Raw genomic sequence first — 18,617 nt, forward strand, 5'->3', positions numbered from 1 at the left:
GGCAATTGCGATAGTGGGGTTGGACGTGGACGCCAAGAAGCATGCATGAAAGTCAGAAATTCGTATTTCCACAAAAACGATAATCTAATTAAGAAATAAGATACAGAACTATAATTAAGAAATAAGAATACTGCAGAACACAAAGCGACAACAATACCAAGCGCTGTGGCTGTGTCCATGTTTTCAGCAATGTTTGTTTTCATCAATTTCAGCGCTGTGTCCGTGTGCTCTCCTGTTGTCTTGTATTTTAACAGCGGAGCTGTCATCCGTGCCTGTCGTGCCTCAACACTCGGCGCAGCAAAGTAGAGAGGAGAAAAAAAATAGAATACAGACGAAGCGACGTGCGGTATGTGCCGGATATTGCGCGAAATTCAAAGTGCCAGCCAGGAAGTGGCGCGAGAGCTCTACTCCTGACTCGACGGCATGCACGAGGAGATCCTACGGGCTACAGAAGACAAGACAGATCGAGTGCGGCGCCTTGAAGAGGAGAAGGTGATCGACGCAGCCAAACCGGCCAAACTGCACGCAGTAGAAAGCAAGGTTGCTGCGCTGGAGGGGAAAATCGCTCAGATTGAAGCCGGCGGCGCGACAATTGACCGACACAAGGGGTCAGTCGTCGCGCTGTTCAGACTCAGAAGGAGCCCAGTAGGGTATGACGCCGCTAGTGATAGAAGGGGACGAAAACTCGGAAAGCCCAGAAGCAAGGGGCGAAAAGGGCAACAGCGGGACTCGGGACTCGGAAGTCCAGGCCCCGATCAGAGGAGCTTCCGTTGGAGTGAAACCTCTGGAAGAGAGAGGGTCATCCAAGGAGACGACGGGATGTAGCCCAGGGCAGCAGAACAGAATCAGACCTCCTGAAGGAGTTCTAAGAGAGGTCTTAGTGGTCGGAGATGGAAATGTCCGCAGGGTGGCAGCAGCGCTGGTAAAGGAGGTCGGGCTGCCAGACAGCGTTGAATTCTTGTACAAGAGGGTAGCGACGGCGAAACAGCCTCACGAGTTCGTAGCACGATACAGAGGGCAGGCCCGCGAAGTCACCACGTCTTATGTGCTCCATGCGGGGCTGAACGATGTGCTACGCGGAGAGGCAGATCAGCTGATGTCCAGGTTGGAAGAAATGTGGAAGGGAAAGGAAGGCCAACCTCATAGTGTGCTCAGTACCTGAGGTTACGGCCAAAGGTAGAGAGGTTCAAGCAAAGGCAGTACTGGTAAATGAGCAACTCCATGCGTGGTGCAAAAAGTCCGGGGCCCACTTCCTGGACCTGGCGAAGGTGCTGAGCCCAAGCTGTGTTGCCAAGGATATGGTCTTCGCTACTCGAGTTAAGGCGGGCAACAGGTGGCCAGGGTGATGACGGAGGCTGTAACCCATTTTTAGGGATGCAGCGCCCTCAAGCAAAACGGGTTGCCAACGACAGAGAAGGAGGACGCTACCCCTTGTACGGATGCCCTATGGAGGGCCGTGGAGAGACTAGTAGAGCTGCGACGACAGCACTTCTACCCAGCGGGAAGCAGGATGTGGCGGTAAACCCCAACGTCCCAGTGGAGGGGGGAGGGGGGGGGGCAAGTCCGACTAGGTTGTCGAGCCGGACCCCAAAGGACACCACGGAGACACAGGAAGGGCAGGCAGATGGAGGGGAGCGAGAAGATCACCTTCCTCAACATGAATGGAGGCAGAACAAAACGGAAGTAGGAAGAGATATACCAGGCGATGGAAGAGGAGGGGATGAGTGTGTACGCCATGGCGGAGACCCGTCTCCGCGACGCGGAGGGTCCACCAGGCCATTCAGGCCTGTGCTGGGAGGGCCGAAACAAGGTTGCACCAGAGAGTAACGGGGGAGGGAGTCCTGTTTACACCTGACAGTGGATGGATGCGCACTATGCCTGATTTCCAAGAGCACCTGTGGGTAACTGGCATACTCGCAAGACAGAAGACGGCGGTGGGCATAGTATATATGTGGACTGCGCAAGGGGCAAGCAAGAGGAACAAAGACCTCTGGAGGTGCCTTCAGGACGACATAAAGTCGTTCTGGAGTGACTATCACATTTTCGTCATGGGGGATTTTAATGCGCATGTTGACATTTTGGACGGGACCACGGATGCAAATGACCAACAGCTTCTGGACATGGTAAACCAGCTGGGACTCGTTTTGGGTAACCTAGAACCCAAATGTGTGGGACAGACCACATGGTCCACAGGAGACCGTAGATCTACCATCGACTACTCAGTGATGTAATCAGTGCTGTACCACAGGCTCACAAGCATGGTCATTGATGAGCTAGAAGACCGTAGTGCTGGAAGTGACCACAGCAGGCTGCTACTAGAGTTCGGGGGGAAACGAGGGCGCTCAACCGAGAACCAAGGTAACCAGAGGGGCATCTTGTCTGGACAAGACATTGAGCGTATTGCGGAGCACCTGGAAGCGTCGCCAGTGACGGAATACGCACAACTGGTGCAATTGGTCCGCGAGGAGCTGGAGAAAAACCCACTTGGGAAGAGCCGATGGCAGAGATACAGACTGAACAGGTGGTGGGACCAGTAGGGGCAGACCGCAGTAAAATAAAGAAAATAGGCGTGCCGGGCACATCGGCAGGGAATCAGAATGGGACAGCCTGAAAGTGTCCGGGAGAGCCGATGGAAGGCTTACTTGGTGAGGACACATCGGGCAGCAACCATGATTCGGAAGATTCGGGCAGTTGACCGCCAGTTTCTGGACGAGCTGAAGAGGAGTGGGGACGCATCCAAAAAATTCTGGTGGCATTTGCAGCGGGCGCACGGGCATGCACCACCTCAACATGACCTACGCCACCCGGAGTCCGGTCAACGGCTGTCTGGGGAGGAAGGATGCGCCCTAATGGCGGACCAGATCATGAAATTTAAAGGGACACTGAAGTGATTTGTAAACAATTCGGGATTACGAGCGCAAATTGTAGTTCGGAGTCCCTAGGCCCTGTTTCGACCACTCTGAGCACGTTTACGCGAATTTATTTAGTAGAAAAATCAATTCGAAAATGCTGTCCTCCTCTCTGCACTCTCGCCCATTTTCTGTGGTGTTTTCGTGTGACGTCAGCAGGAGATGAGCTGGCAATTGGCTGCGCTACTGCACGGCTCGCCGACCTTCCGCGACCAAGTCAGTCGGCCCAACGTTTAGTCCGCCGGCCGCCGACGGGTCGTCGCAATTCGCTCGATCAGTTTAAACTAAGCCACAACACGTTTGTGAATGGAAGAATGTGCCTTTCTTTACTTCGTTAGTTTGTACACTGTATCTATAGCTCCAAGTCAAGGTCGCTTCACACAAGCGCTGCACAAGCGCACATGCGACGCTTCGCAGACTGGTACGCCAGTAGGAAAATATAAGGCCTCTTGAAGGCGGGAGAAGAGTCAGCGAAGTCAATATAGGTAGTAAGGAAATAAAATCAACTGATATTTTTACCGTACAGCTTAAAACTAGCGTGCGGGAAGCACTTTTTTGCGCCGGGCGAACAAGCACAGCGGTCAGCAGCACGACTACGCATCTGCGAACGCTTTTCCGTCTAAGAAATGCAATTGCTAGACGTGAGATATTGTGGAAACTTGGGGGATGCTTACTGCACGAGCGCAAAACAACAAATAGTCACCTAAGCTGCTGGAATGCTGAAACTAAATAAAAGTGTAAACTGGTTATACATTATATACCTTATATTTCCAAGGTCGCCAATCAACATCGGACGGTCGGTCAGGCAGGGCTGCCCCATGTCCCCTATTCTATTCGCACTGTACATAGAACCTCTCTGCAGGATGGCAATAGCGTCCAAGTCGATCCGAGGCTTCGTCCTTGGAGAGGAAGAACTAAAGGTCCTGGCCTATGCGGACGATGTTGCCTTTGTGTGCACATCGAAAGAGCAGGCGGGGGAGGTTGTTGCACTGGCCGAAGAATTCTGTCGATTCTCCGGGGCTCAGCTCAACCTTTTGAAGTCGGAGGGAGCATGGCTAGGCGAATGGCTCACCAAACCCCAACAACTCTACGGAGTTCGATGGAGGGGGGCCATCACCCGCTACCTTGGGGTAAACCTAGATACCGGCGCAGCCATCGCCCCCCGGTGGCAGACAAAACTGGCAGCGGCCGGAAGGAACTTGGAGCCCTGGAGAGCGCGACATATTGCCCTCTTTTCTAGGGCACATGTTTGCAACGCCGTGGCATATCCGGCCATCTTGTACGCGGCCCGCGTCTCGACTGTTGATGCAGTCTCAGTGTCCAAGCTACACCGGTTGTTTGCGGTTTTCGTCTGGAGATCCACGTATGAACCCATGCGCCGCACTAACATTTTCTGGAGTGCCGAAGCCGGGGGTCTTGGGCTCGTTAACATGGAACTCAAACTGATTGTACAGAGATTTGTGTACTTCCAAGATCGCAGTGATGGCTTCCTCCAGGCGGTTCTCCAAAGTGTAGGCGCCCTACACCTGGCCCCTTGGCTCGTAACAGCAGACCTTGCACATGGCACCCGTGCAACAGGCGTTGTCTTTCAGGTTTCTTTGGAATTTGGAACGCCGAATTTGGATTTTTTTTTTCTTTTTGAGGAAGGAAAAGTTTTGTCCTGCAAACTAACTCCAGAAATCTCATTTCGTATTCAAAAGGAGCTGTATATAAAGTTGTCGTCCAAATTACAATTAGTTTACCGGACGAATCTCACCCACCTCGTTGAAAAGGCTCAACTATACCTTAGGACGCCGTAAGAGCTGGGCGAGAAAGTAGCTGGTGAATCGGCACTACTTTATCTGCTTTACATAATATCTGGCCCAGTTGTTTAAAGTTGTCTGTTTAACTGCACCACTGTATTTGGAAAAGGCAGTATTTTGAATTTTTGTTTGTATTTTGCTTTTCTGGTCGCTGTAAACTATCAAACATTTTTTACTGACTTCTATGATTTTCAACTCATCGAACCGGTTCACGAACCGGTTTAGTACGGGATTTAGTCGAACCGGAACTGAACTGGAGCAAAATGAATTGACCCGAACCCGAACCGTAACCGAACCGGTGTTTTTTCGGTTCGACACGCTGGTTGTAGCATAAGAAAAAATCCTACATCAACCACGTAAATGCCACCTATGAATCGATTAATCGTTTTTTTGGCCACGTAAAACAGTTTCTCAGCAGTCACATTCTGGAAGGTGTGAGCGAAAATTCTGTGTCAAACTTAAGCTTTAGTTAACGCGCAGTCACTGTATTATTGCTCTGATCACAAGTGGTGGGATCACGGAACTGTGTGTCACGGAACTGTGATAGCTATCACGGAACTGTGTGTCACTCTGAACACGCGTCCGTTCCGCCTGACCCCGGAATCGTTCCTTCCGCTACACTGCGGAACCTTATTACAGATTATGCGATTACAAACTCAAAGGGTAATTTGTCGCTTAACGCACGAGATAGATCTCCCGTGGGAGTATCCTCCTTCGTAACGGGTAGCAGTATGCGGCCGTATAGCGAGTTGGACTAGTCAGTAAAAGTGCATCTCCGTAAACAAAGCAGCACTTAAAGCGACACAACAGCAGAACAATTCAGAAAGGATGCGCACTGGGCAAAGGGGACAGTGCCGCATGGGCGTGCCTTTCTGCACGTGTTATATCTGATCCTTTTTCTTCCAAGACAAAATACCTTGTGCCTGAAAGGTCGGAGGATACAGTTTCTTGCGATAGGATAAAATGCCTACCATAAACTAACAGTTTTATCTGCTGCACCTACTATTCTAATATGGATAAGTAAAAAAAAAAAAAAAAACCGGGCCCTCTCGAATAACGTGAAACCTGAGGAGGTGTGAAGCATGCAGTCCACAAGTGTATTATTGTCGCTTTGGCGTTTTAGCCCATGGAGACGAAACCTTTGGGGGGTAGAGGTATACACCTTTGCTGTATGTCTCGTGTCTTTTAAGCACCAAGCGTTCTAGCGCCAGGCATTCGAAAACGAGGGTCCCGGTGTGTTATTTTAGTACGCGTTTTTCCTACGAAGATGAAACGTTCTAGCGCGACGCGTTGGAAAACGACTGTCTCGGAGTGTTCTTTTAGTGCGCGTTACGTTTTAGAGCGAGGCGTTGGAAAACGAGTGTCCCGGTGTTTTAGTACCCTGAATACATGATACTACGACGACATGACACGACGACGACATGAGGCTACGAGTCGACGACAGCCCGAGCCTCTAGGCTTCGCCCCTAAAAACGCGTACTTGCCCGCTGGTCCTGAAAAAAAAGAAAGGAGGAGGAACAAACGTTTATTTTACATATTTAGAGCAGATGGGCGGCCGCCTTAGTCCAGGTAGCCGCGTGCTGTCGCTGCTCGAGTAGCCCGCTGGATCAGGCTTTGCTGGTCCTGCAGGTCCGAGCTGGTCAGCGCGCATTCCCACTGCTCGAGAGTAGGTGTGGGGAGTGGGGAGGGGTGGTGTGGGCAGAAGAATACGAGGGGGGAGGGTTGTGTCTGGGGTGTGGCAGTCACGGCAGTTATAGGTGAAACGGCTGGGGGAGATATGGGAGAGGATGGTGCCGTTGTAGAATGTATTTGTTTGGAGACGTCGCCAGATGCGGGATTCTTCGTCGGTGAGTGCAGGGTGTGGGGGAGGGTATTCTCGGCGGGTGTGGCGATAGTGCGCTAAGATGTCGGAGTAGGTGGCTGGTAGTGGGTGTAGCGTGTAGGTCAGGGTGTCCAAGTCGCCCGGCCTCGTCGGGAGTGCCCGGAAGTGAAGTTCGCGGGCCGCAGCATGGGCTGCTTCGTTCCCGGGGAGGGAGGCATGACCTGGGGTCCAAACGATGGTCACGTTAGGAGGTGATACTACGGCTTGTAGAAGCTTGAGGGCAGGTAGAGGAATTCTTCCAAGGAGGTATCTTCGACAGGCTTGCTGCGAGTCCGTGATAATTGTGAGGTAGTCGCACGTTGCTGTATGCATTGCTAGGGCTATTGCAGTAGCTTCCGCTGCAGATGGGGAGAGGTGGCGGTATGTGGCCGCAGTGTATAAGGTGCCGTTGGTGTCGGTGACCACTAGGGTTGAGTGGGAAGTTGAGTGAGCGATGTCGGTGTAGCGGGTGTCGTTGTCCGATGAGTACTTCAAAGAAAAAAAAAACAGTTCCTCCCCGCACCACGGCGATCGCTGCTTCCGCAGTGATGGCAATTTTTGGGAAAGGTCTGACAAAGGAAGGGATGTATAAATCAAATTCTGTCTAATGGTTTTTGCTTATTCGATGGCTGAAGGAATAAAAAAGAAATTGCATGAACTCTGCGTGGACTAATTTAAAACCACGTGATCGGTCGTTTTTTTTTTTCCCCTGTGGAATTCGCGTGTTTGGTGCTCCGAAGGTACTCCTGTGCTATGCGGCGCACCGTATATTGCAGGGCGGCACAATCATTTCGACCACCTGGGTATCTTTAACGTGCGTCGAAATCTGGAGTCATAGACAGTTTCGTTTGTCGTCTATGGCAGGAACATGGTTTTATTTCCTTCGCCTTTATAGGCGAATTCATTCGAACCTTGAGCCAATCCTGTGGTGTTTGTTTAGCCTCTATCTATATCCAGGTTGTCGAAACGAAACTGGAACCGAACCGAAAACCGGAACCTAGCCGTTATTTTTGCCGGAACTGAACCCGAACACGAACCGTAATTTTTTTTTTGGCACGCTGAACTTGAACCGGAACTGAACCTCAAAAAGAAATGACGGTTACCGGTTCATAAACAAACGGTTCGACCATCCGTTGTTGATAAGGCGCTCAATGCCATCCGGGGCTTGCCTGTTTCACGCACCATCAACTTCGCGACATCTCACCCTCTCATTCCTTCAGATCCGTTACAACACTACCAACGTCCTGGCCGAGGTCGCAACATGGGAAAAGGAATGCACACCAAAGCTGTAACGGTATGTTGCTGCTGTTTGCGCAAGCGGAGTCCAATGCTGAGCAAACGAAATGTCATGCTCTCCGGAGACTGCACGTGATATGCAACCCCGACTTTTCCCTTGACTCGCTCCAAATGCGTAGGGGCAAACACTGCAGAGACCCTAAATATGCCTCCCTGTTTTGTCGCATAATTTGCCTTAAAAGGTCGCACACCTAGAAAGTGTAGACACGAGCAAGTGTTATCCACAGGGGTCGTTCAGTGGCTAAGCCATTGGCTGCTGGGCACAACGAGGCGGGTTCGATCCCCGCCTGCTTCTATTCCCTATATACATTAACTACCTACCAGCTCATGTATCTACAGCAAACTTTTTTACCGAAGTCTATGCTAATTATCGCACTGTTACTGAAGTTTCTGGTCAGTAAGGCTTCGAAGCTATATTAACTGTCTGAAATTATGGTACAGAATCAGCAAACTTAACCTTGAAATATGTAAAGCCTTATCCTTCAACCACCACCGATTTCCGCATGTTTTTTTTTCTAATAATATTAGTAACATTCCTGCTAAAACAGTGCAGTCATTCAGGTATCTGAGTGTCACTTTCTACAATGATCTTTTTTTGGGCTTACAGGTCGCTATCATCATATCAATTGTAAACAAGACACTCAAGACTTTTGGTACCTCATCTATTGAACGCACTTCAAAACGCAAATTTCCTAGTTTACAGAACACTCGTACGAACAAACGTAGAATACGCTTTTTTTAATCTTGACCCAGAGACAAGCTTATATTCAGGACGCCCTTGAGCCACCCATAAACATTGCGCTATATTATTATGATTTCAGAGAACGCCTTTGAAAGCAGAATTTGATTTCACCACACCTCGCATGTCACTGTCGCGTATATTGCCAATCTTTATTCTATAAAAATTTTTACCCAGCTCGATGGGGTTCCCCCAACACGTATATCTAATCGCTCTGTTCACCCTCTTCAACTCCCGCACTGCCGTGCCCGCATCACTACCTTTTCGGCATCATTTTATCCTTGTACAGTCGCTGCCTGACACGGCCGGTCAGGCGCCATCACTGCCATCGCCTGTCCATCCATCCACCGTCATAGAAACCATCTCATCGCCTTCACCAGAGTGGGCTGTATATGTACTTTCACCAGATTATTAAAACATGGTTTATGCTTAGTATAGCTACCCTGTCCTTGTGTAATATACCGACGTGGGGTGTTCTTAGAAATATAATGAAATGACTATTTTAATATGGAATTGCTGTGAAGGATACTCTGAAGGGGCTGGATGGCTTTCGTTGCCGAACTCATAGGAGCACTCAACTGCGCACTAATGCCTTCGCATTCACTATACCAGAAGAAGTGCTTAAGTGTCCTCGTATACGTTCTGCATTCTCAAGGAAGAGAGAGGAGAATAATTTGGTTTGTTACCATCTTCTTTGAGCGCCAAGCAGCATTTTCAGGTTGACCCGTTTGGATTTACAGTCTTGAGCTTCTTCTTGCTCCGTGGCCCGTCGCCGGGTTTTTTCTGCTTACAAGACACAACCTAGCTATTCTGACTTTCATTTCCCGCTTTTTCCGAGCTGCTTTTTCTCTGAGTACGTGGCGAAATATTTAGGGGCTATATACGAATACGTTGCATCACCATGCGAGACGTATATATACGTACGAGCAGAACCGCCTGCGATTTCAGTGCCACACGGCTTGCTAATAAACTGAGAAAGGAGACTTGGGCGAAACAGCGTATATACTTATTTTCAGTGAGCTGTGCATAATCTCGTACCGAACCTGGAGAAAGGTGGAAAAGAGGGAAGGGGGAGGGTGGTTTTAGTTACACCACAATGTTTCAGGTCATTTCAAATAGACAGGTCCTTTACAAACTTCTGGAAACGTGTAAGGATCTTTTAAATGGGTCTTGGGCTAATGCGTTCGAAGGGCTTACAGACTTGTCTTGTCGGAAAAAGTTATCCTCAGTGAAATTCTATTTCCTTTGTAAAAGCTGCATCGCGCACATCGCAGAGATGGTTTTACAGCCTCCGCTGCTTCAACGCATATCTGACGCCGGCAAAGAGCCGGAATTAATTCTCTTGCGCTTTACCACCGTGCATGGAGATCACGCGCAATGTAAGTATGGGCTGTATGCACTAATGGCGCTGTAGATACTGTCGCTTGGAGTTGAAGTAGAAGGTTGAGTGCGCCCACGCTGCAACTGGCCCATGAGACGCGTCGTATTTAATTTGGCTAACTTGTGATTTTTAGGCGTGTACCTACTGCAACAGATATCGACGTTTTTTTTTTCTTCTACATAAAAGTCAGCCGCAGCGGGCCCTCGTTTCGAACCCCAGACTTCTTGTGTACAAGCAAGATAATATTATGAAGAGGCCAAATGTACAAATGGCACAATGCTATAATGGGACAACCTTTTTATAAAATAAAATATTCATTGAAAGAAAAAATCTTGCCCGTTCATTTCTTGCCACGAATACAACTACATGCATTGACTAGCTAAACTGGAAAAGACAGTGGAAAAATTTTGTGTTTACCTCCATATTTTTTTCTTGGTTTGAAAAATGCTTTTGAGGTATTTTTTTTTTACCTTTGTGTTACTTTTTTTATGAAGATTTGTACCGGCTGTTTAGTGCAAGTGTATAAATGGTCAATAATGAACAAATTACCTTTCTTGCCTTATTAAAAACTTGCCGTGAAAAAGATTCGTGTACGTTTTTCTCTTGTGCCTGAATCTTCACTCTTGTCCTTACTGATGGGCCTGTTCCCACAGGTATATCACGCTGTAGTAGAACGGACAATTGGGCTAGTTGGCAGCTGTTGAAGCGCCGTGTCGTCTCTGTTTTCTACCCTTTGTCCCTGCTGTGTGAGCGCTTCCACCTTCAAGATATCACGCTGAGTAAGGGATACTCGATAACCTGGATGGAAGACCCTACAATGTTGCGAATGTATGTTGGGAATCTGCTCCTGTTGTTGCATTTATTGGGCAGAAATTTTGTATATATAAGCCATCGAACAGCTTCTTACATCACCAGTTCTTGAGGCAGGGAGGAAATGTCAAAGGAGAGAGGGAGAGGGACGAGGTGAAGGAGGTGGTATTAACTCACGATGGGGGTGGAGTGAGGGAATTGTTGAATTGTTTTGATGAACTTTAACTGCAGTGGAAAATGGAGTGAGGGAATAAAGTTTAATTTTAACTGTGTCGGGCGCTGATGATTGGGTGCCCAGGTGGCGGAGCGCCTCCCCTAGTCCGAGAAGGCCTGGGTCGTGGTGGCTGCCCGGACCATCTCCACCATGCAGGCTACGCTGGACTGAGAGGTGGGTGCTAGCCACATAGAAAATTTTTTGAGCATCTCTAGCTGGAAGCGCTCCCTTTAAGTTTCCCACGTGCTTGGTTAAAGGAAACTCCGCGGGGTAATGATGGGCTTGTTTTTACTTTGTGGCTAGGATATGATCAGGACGTGGCGTTTACGAATGAGTGAAATAGTGCCATGCTCTTTTCTTAATAAGCAGTTCTGCTTTGTGGCTGTGCTTGCAAACAACCTAACTTGCTTCCGCACTGCCAGTTGCTTATAAATGGCAATGTTGTATCCTCGTCAAATGTACACCTGATCGTTGACTCATGTTGTTCATGTCAGGGATACTTAAGATACTTTCGAGTTGCTTAGGCGGGCAGTTTAATATTCGTTGCGCAGATCGCCAATTAGCGCTTCGCTGCAGGTTGGTCCCCCCAGGAGAATACATTTAGGGGCGAATGTCACATTGTATTTGTCGCGTGAATCAACTGGCCAGCCACTCTTTATTCATGTCTTGTAGCTGCATGGACGTGCACAGATGTGGTAAGAGATGGAATTTGCCTTCCACGCGGGATCTGGGGTCGAGGCTATCAATATTTTTTGTTTCGCGCTTAAGATCGCCAGAGCGGCTTATCGGTGATTGTTGTTTACTTAGAATAATGCAATTTTGATATTTTTTTTTCGCTCGCCGAAGATGATAGTTTCGTTTTTCACCATCGGTACTCTGTGCCCCCTTTAGATAATTCCCGCGGGCACCCATGTGGGCCACGCTTAGCGTCCTTTTACCCCTTCTGGTGGTATGACGTGCCACCGAAAGAGGCAACGACGATCGGCTCGGTACTACTTTTTTGTAGCTCCTTGCACAACAGGGGTATGTTTTTTCGTGAGAAGATCCATTATTTATCCCTCACTTTCCAAGCTTTTGAGAAAATGTTGGGTGTGCCCATGCGTCCAAATACTGCGCGGAAGAAGCCCCATAGAAAACAGGTGACCCTGGGGTTGCGCTCAAACTGCCTGCGTTCAAGTGAATTCTTACTAAAAAAAAAAAAAAGATCCAGGGTCGCATTCTCCTTCGTCTTTCGCGCATTACTCATGTGCAGCGAACTTCCTATTGGAGGGAGCCCAAAGTCATAGCGTTTGCTGCTGAACTTGCACCTGGCATATTGACTAACCAGGTTAGGAAAAGCAAACTATTCACGGCTGATCATAAAGCGAATGTAGATAGGGCGGTAGACACGCGAGCATCTACCGTCGCATCCAGTTTTCAGTTTATCGTCGATAAGCCTCGGCACGCATGCGGCAGGCGCGAGCAAATGCGTCCGGTCCAAAAGATCGCTTTCCGCACACGCAAGCGCAGTTACCGCACGTAAACGTTGGCGGTGGTTGAACGGCAAGCCGTAATGTGACCGCCTTGACGTCTCCGCTGACGGCGGCGCGAGCAACCTCGTTCATCACGTCGCGGACGCGAGTCATTGACATCGACACAGTCGGCTGACGCCGCGGTATTCGACGACAGAGAGACGCGAGCGCGGCCTCCTTAGCCACGGGCGCTGCTTTTTAAAATGTTCCTCTACTTTCTCTAAGGTCGCGCGCGACGCGCGCGTCACACCTCTGGGGAGCGCATAAATATATATTTATACATGTATTTCGAGGTCGCGAATGGGTCAATCGCGCGACTGACTTCGATCTCCTCCGCCACGCGATTTGCCCTGAAAAAGATTTCGGGACTGGGCCCACCCCAGGCCGCACTCTACATAAAGTGCGGTGAGGCCCGTTCATCATGTCACTCGTGTGTGCAGCGCGGTGCGGGATGCAGATTCAGGTGGGTGCCGGCCGAAGTGCATGGTGGCGTTCTGCTCGTGGCTCGGACGGCTGCGGCGCCTCGCAGTTCTCCGGGCACGAACGAGAGCCTGACGACGGACTAACCCGCGATAACCGCCCCGACTGGAACGTTGCGACTACTCGAACCGGATTCAATCAACGCAGTCACAGTGCTTCGCATTAGACGAAAACCAAGCAATTTGTTAGGCGTCCGCCCATGACGTTTTCATTGCGCAGTAACTTGTCTAGTTGATATTTGCAGTAGGTCAACGACGCACGTGCTGATATCTGTTATTCGCAATCGGATATATACGATAATGTGGTAAATGAACTAGCTCCGCGATTTAGCACATGCCCGAGTGTAAAATTAAATTTCAAAATTGGCGTTGTGCTGAGGCTCGTAGGACCAGCCTGTGGCTTCGACTGGGTGCCTACTAGTCTTCAGCGCAAGAGCCGTGAGCTGTGCGTGTGCCGTGAGATGGTTGCCGCGTGGAACAGAAAGGCTCGTTTGCCGCCGCACCGACAATACGGTCCTTCGTTCGCCACGGAACAAAGCAGCGACAAAGTCAACCGTGCCCTTTCTAATGGATTTGCACCAGGTTTAGGTGACTAAAATGTATATTAAATTATTGTATAAGCCACTGGAACGTTCACAGAGCCGGCAGGTGTATTCCATCGCATGTCGCGTCATAGCACATTATTCTTCCTGTGCCAGTGTTCCAATATGGGTCACTGAAGTGGGCTGGGACGACGCGAAGCTGCAGTGCTTAATGCCCCTCTCGCCTCGTATTTTTCAGGGTGAGTGAGTGATATCAGTCTAAGTAGGCACAATGTCAGAGATCAAGATATGCCATGGAATTTCGCCTCCGTACCGCAGTTTACTATGCAGAAATTAGAAGTTGCAACATGCGACATCTTTTTTTTTTATTTTTTGCTCTGCAAGCAATTGTGTAAGAAAGTCTTTTTTTTTTTTTTTTTTTTTACGGAGTTTCTGTCCTCTACGAGGCGATGATGGTTATTATTGCTCAATGCTGCCTCTTGTGTTCAGGGGGTGGCAGCAAACGGCATTAGAATTAGCTGCTGCTGCCATTTGCTCTTTCCTCTAGCCTCAGATGCGTCTTTCGCACTCTGATAATAAGTTATGCAAACTGACTACGGGTTGTGACTCCCCTCGTCTCCACTTGGCCCCCGCTTTTGTCCAGCAATGCTTCTACCACCTCTTACTCATTTCCGTGGATGGTCCGTCATCCTTTAATTATCAGTAACTTCTTTTGCTCGGCGAAGGTGGGCGTTTCCTCCGTATCGAGTTACCTCTCACACTGAATCGTCTCCGGATCCTTGCCGCAGTGCTTACACATTTCGTCCCATCACTCGTGTGTGCCCATGTTCTCACGAAACAGCCCCCAGCTCGGGTCTCGGAAAGCAAGGCAGTAGTACCACTTGTGTAACTCAGACGAAATTGTTTCCTGATGCCTCCGGATTTTTTATAACTCGGATGAGAATTTTGTCCGTCGGTCGTCAGCTTGCTAGCTTCGTTCCTCCGTTGTGTTTCCACGCTTTTACGATACCTGCGAGTATGTGTGATCTCTCGCTGCCCGCTGCTAATCACCCATGTTCGCAAGCCGACCTTTAAAACAAATTTTACTCTGCGCTTCTCCGACATCAAAAGAGTCCCACCGCATGTTATCCCAGCGAGCAAGGAAAATTAATGATGGGCTATGTTTTTACGCCCACTTACGGCGCAACACCACTAGCTCTTACCTCTTACCACTAGCTCTTATGTGCCGAAGCTACACATGGGCTGTGAGGAGTGCCCTAGTTGAGGGCAACGCATTTATACCACCTGGGAATATCCAGCCAGTGGGGAAAGTTCGCACACACGGGCGTTCTGCTTTTCGCCTCAATCCGAAAAGCAGCTGCCGCGGCCGGGAATCGAACCCGCATCCTTGTGCTCACGGCCTTAGCCACCGAGCCACCGCGGCGGGTCTAGGCCTTACCTTATCTAAAGCAGTGGAGTCATGCAACCAAAGCCCTTGGGCAGGTTTGCTTCAGATTGGAGGAAGGGGCGAGGGAAAGTGCACCAAAACTAGCGGGAGGAACAGAGTAACATTCAATGCCTTCTCAAATAGCGGCGACGTCGCACCTATACTTACAAAGGCGAATGCACTTGTTTATGACACAACTTTTCGAATTTCTGGCTTTGGATCCCTTGGCTTCAAGTAATTTAGAGAGAACGACTGCCCCTCTTTGAAGTTGAAGTCGACTACTTTAAACAGGCCATGAAGATAAAATACAAGTTTGTTTTATTCGAAAGATTTGGTGTTTTATAGTGCCCAAAGCGCTTGTCTGGCAGCAATTAAACGATGCTTTATTCACTGAGAAATTAAACAATTTAAGCCATAATTTCTATCTGCCGCTGAAATGTGTGTTTTGCGACGTCTGCGATGATGTATCCTGGGCAGGTACTTGAGCGAACGTTAGTATGCTGACTATGGCTGCAGCAAACGGGGAACGCCTTGTTAATGCCATCAGTCTTCTCCTCCTAGATGGTGCTACGGTACTGCTCAGGACGGCTGTCCGCACTCGCTTTATTTTTGGCCGGATTTGTACCTGGCTAATTTCTGTTGCGACTGATAGTAATCTTTTCATGAAATATCGTGTATGCTCAACAAACAGAGTCACAGAAGAAAATGCTGCCTATGCTATTTGGCCAGTGTAAGTTCAACGCGCCGGACGGCTTTGCAGCTATAACTGGCAAGTGCACGCAGTAGTACGCCCCGGTGCTTCTATGTTTACGTGTGCGTTCGTAAATTCCATTGCTTACCCCACCGTTCTTGCTGCTTCAAGAATAATATGCATTAAATTTAATCGCAAATAGCTCGATCTGCACGCTTATAAGTCCTGCCTAACTTGCGTTTGCTTTTGCCGGGCTCAGCCAATCGCACAGCTGCCCATAATACGTCATGTAGGTTCTTGTGCGGGAAACGAGCTAGTGGGTCGCATGGCCATACTCTTTTTTCCTAATTATATAGCTTATTTGAGCGAAGTTCGCGTTAAAAATGGTGCCAGTGTTATCCTAACGAGGCAATCTTTCGAATAGACCAAGCTTGTGTTTTGTCTTCGTCCCCTTTAGGTACCCAATACTTGTTTGAAGAGTCTGCGTGAGCACTTTTAAAATATAGCCCGTGGATCTAGAAGCCGTTGTTATAGACAAGAAGGTGCTCTCCACTGTATGTCAACGGCTCGTTCATGAACTTCATACCGATGCTTGTGCCCAGTAATGGCCACAACGGTGTCTATGCCGTGATCTGATGGTCACTGTTCAGGCTTAAGCCCTGTGCACCTGAATATGTGTTATACATCAGGCCCTCCACATATAACGGACATGTTATCGAGCCTGTACACTGACCATGGCCTTCAAAGCTGAGACTTCACGAAGCCGAGCTTGACGAGGCCTGTACATGATGATCTCGTTTTAAAAATTGCCGATCTTTCCCAATATTTCGGGATGCTTTCTATGCCGCGCGGTAGAGACACTGGCGTGCCGATTCCCCCCCCCCCCCCCCCCCCCCCCCCCAAGGCCTGTAGAATAGATCACTTCCCCTTGTCCAGCTTCCGCTCCCCGCTGCCGGTGGCATTGCGCCACTTAAAGGTGGAAGGGAGTAGGAAACGCACGGGCCGTTCCAATCCGCTCATACGCGTTTTTGCAGGGCGGAATTGCGTGCTTGATCGCTGCCCTGCTGGTGGCCGGGGGTGCGAGCTGCCACAAGCTTCAGTACTTCAAGCAGCTGCACCACCATCCGGCCGTGCACGCAGTGCCGACGCTCGTGCACACCACGATAGCCCACAAACCCCTGGTGCTCCCCGCACCCGTGGTGGCCCCGAGGCCACTCGTGCAGCCCGTGCTGTTGCAACCGCGGCAACCGATCCATTCGGCGCTGTTCATCCACGCGGCACCCAGGCACCAGGTGCTGGTTCAGCCGGTGTTCCAGCTGCAGCCGCGACTTGTGGCACCGCCGCAGGTGCTGGTGCAGCACACCAGGGTGGCGCCGCCGCCCCTCGTCACGCAGCACCAGTCGCTAGTGGTGTCTGGTCTGGTGGCAGGGGCACCTCCAGCACCGCGGCCGTTTTTTGTGTCCGCGGCACCACCGCCAGCTCCGGCCTTCCCAGCACCGGCCCTCCCTGCCCTGCCAGCCCTGCCGGCCCTCCCGGCACCGCCACCCACAGTGCAGCCGCTGCTGGTGCTGCCGGAACCGAGACCGGCATTGGCCGCCGTACCGTTTCAGCAGCATCGGCTGGTGCACCCGCTGCCGACGAGGCTGGAAGAGGGCCCACCGAAAGTCAGTTATGTTGTCCACCAACACACCAAGCTGGTCCAGGTGGCACCCCCACCGGTGCCTGCTCCTACCGTGCTTCCGGCACCAGTTCCCACGGCTGTCGTTCAGCCACTCGCCTCAGTAGCACCTTTGCACGAACAAAGACAAGTCCAGGTAATTAGGGAGGTCATCCGGCCCACGTATGTCATCGAGCGTCTCTCCAAAAAGCAGCGGAAATTCCGAAAGATCAAGATGCTCAAGAACTGCAGCCTCCTCAAGAAGCTAAAGAACCAGCTGGCCGCAAGCGCGGAAAATTACCAGGCGTACGACTCCCCTGCTCCCTACAGCGACGACGCGCACGTCGACTCGTACAGCCACTTGCACTTGCCTTTCGCCGGTGGCAGTGCCGGCGTCCAAGTGTACAGGTCGTTCCACGGACCCGAATTCGCCAAAAGAAATGGTAGATGAACATGCCAAGTGCGTGTATGCACATGTACAATATCAGCAGGTGCGCGTGGGTGTGTGTGAGTGAATCTGTGTGAACGTCGCCTAAAAACATTCGCTGCAATGTGCGTTGCAGCCGGATTCGTTAGGGACTCTTGTTTATAATGCTCAAAAATACCAAAGATACAAGGATTTGCGTTATGGTATTGGAGCGAGCTACAAAGAATGAAGGCACATGAACTTTGCTGTCGAGACTGACCAACTTCTGAGAAAGTAACGAACGATTAATCCTGCGACTTGCTTCTGGTGCGCATCCCACAATGAAGGAACGGATATAAGGGCATTAGCATGCTGTACCTGAGAAGCGTGAATAAATAAATGCAAAACATGCGAGGTCAAAAGTGTCACTGTTACATGTATATCAGTTCGAGAGCAAATGGGAGTGGTAAGCCACAAAAGGGGGTAGAAAACAAACTCAATGCTAGAAATTTCTTCATTTTCGCTTCACCTTTGCACACAGTTGCATGAAGGAGAAGGCGCTAGTGTTTAATAAGCATTGATGTTGCCATTGTCAAAAAGTGTGTTAAAACAACAACAAAAAATCTGGAGCAAGGTCGTCGGCAGGATTTTGTATTGAGGGGGGCAAACCCATTGTATTGTGGGAACGGGAGAAAGTGAGGGGGAAGGGGGTCACGGTTCTCATAGTGGCTTGGGGGGCAAGTGCCCCTTTTGCATCCCCCCTGCCGTCGCCCATGACCTGAGGTCTCTTGCTACTGCATCAAGTTCCTAGTGTAAACGGAAGCCCAGTGGTTAAAACAGAGCGTTATAGAAACTAGTAAGCAAAATGTGAACACGAAATCAATAAACCTTTA

At 49.9% G+C, this 18,617-nt stretch overlaps 1 protein-coding gene across 1 annotated transcript; it reads left to right on the forward strand.

Annotated features, from left to right (window-relative positions):
* The first annotated feature begins 12,723 nt into the window (after positions 1-12,723).
* On the forward strand, positions 12,724-18,104 carry LOC144172514 (uncharacterized). The gene is made up of 2 exons (XM_077701201.1): positions 12,724-12,986; positions 16,696-18,104. The coding sequence occupies exons 1-2, from the start codon at positions 12,945-12,947 to the stop codon at positions 17,767-17,769; spliced, it is 1,116 nt and encodes a 371-aa protein (XP_077557327.1). The 5' UTR covers positions 12,724-12,944; the 3' UTR covers positions 17,770-18,104.
* Positions 18,105-18,617: the final 513 nt, after the last annotated feature.

The sequence above is a fragment of the Haemaphysalis longicornis genome, unplaced genomic scaffold (genome assembly GCF_048455015.1).
Source record: "Haemaphysalis longicornis isolate Haplotype H1 unplaced genomic scaffold, Haemaphysalis longicornis Haplotype H1 scaffold_1, whole genome shotgun sequence".
NCBI lineage: Eukaryota > Metazoa > Arthropoda > Arachnida > Ixodida > Ixodidae > Haemaphysalis > Haemaphysalis longicornis.

Coding starts and splice junctions, on each gene's coding strand:
- LOC144172514 (XM_077701201.1), top strand. CDS start 12,945: ATGTCACTCGTGTGTGCAGCGCGGTGCGGGATGCAGATTCAG. Junction 12,987..16,695: donor GGTGCGGGATGCAGATTCAG/GTGGGTGCCGGC, acceptor GCGTTTTTGCAG/GGCGGAATTGCGTGCTTGAT.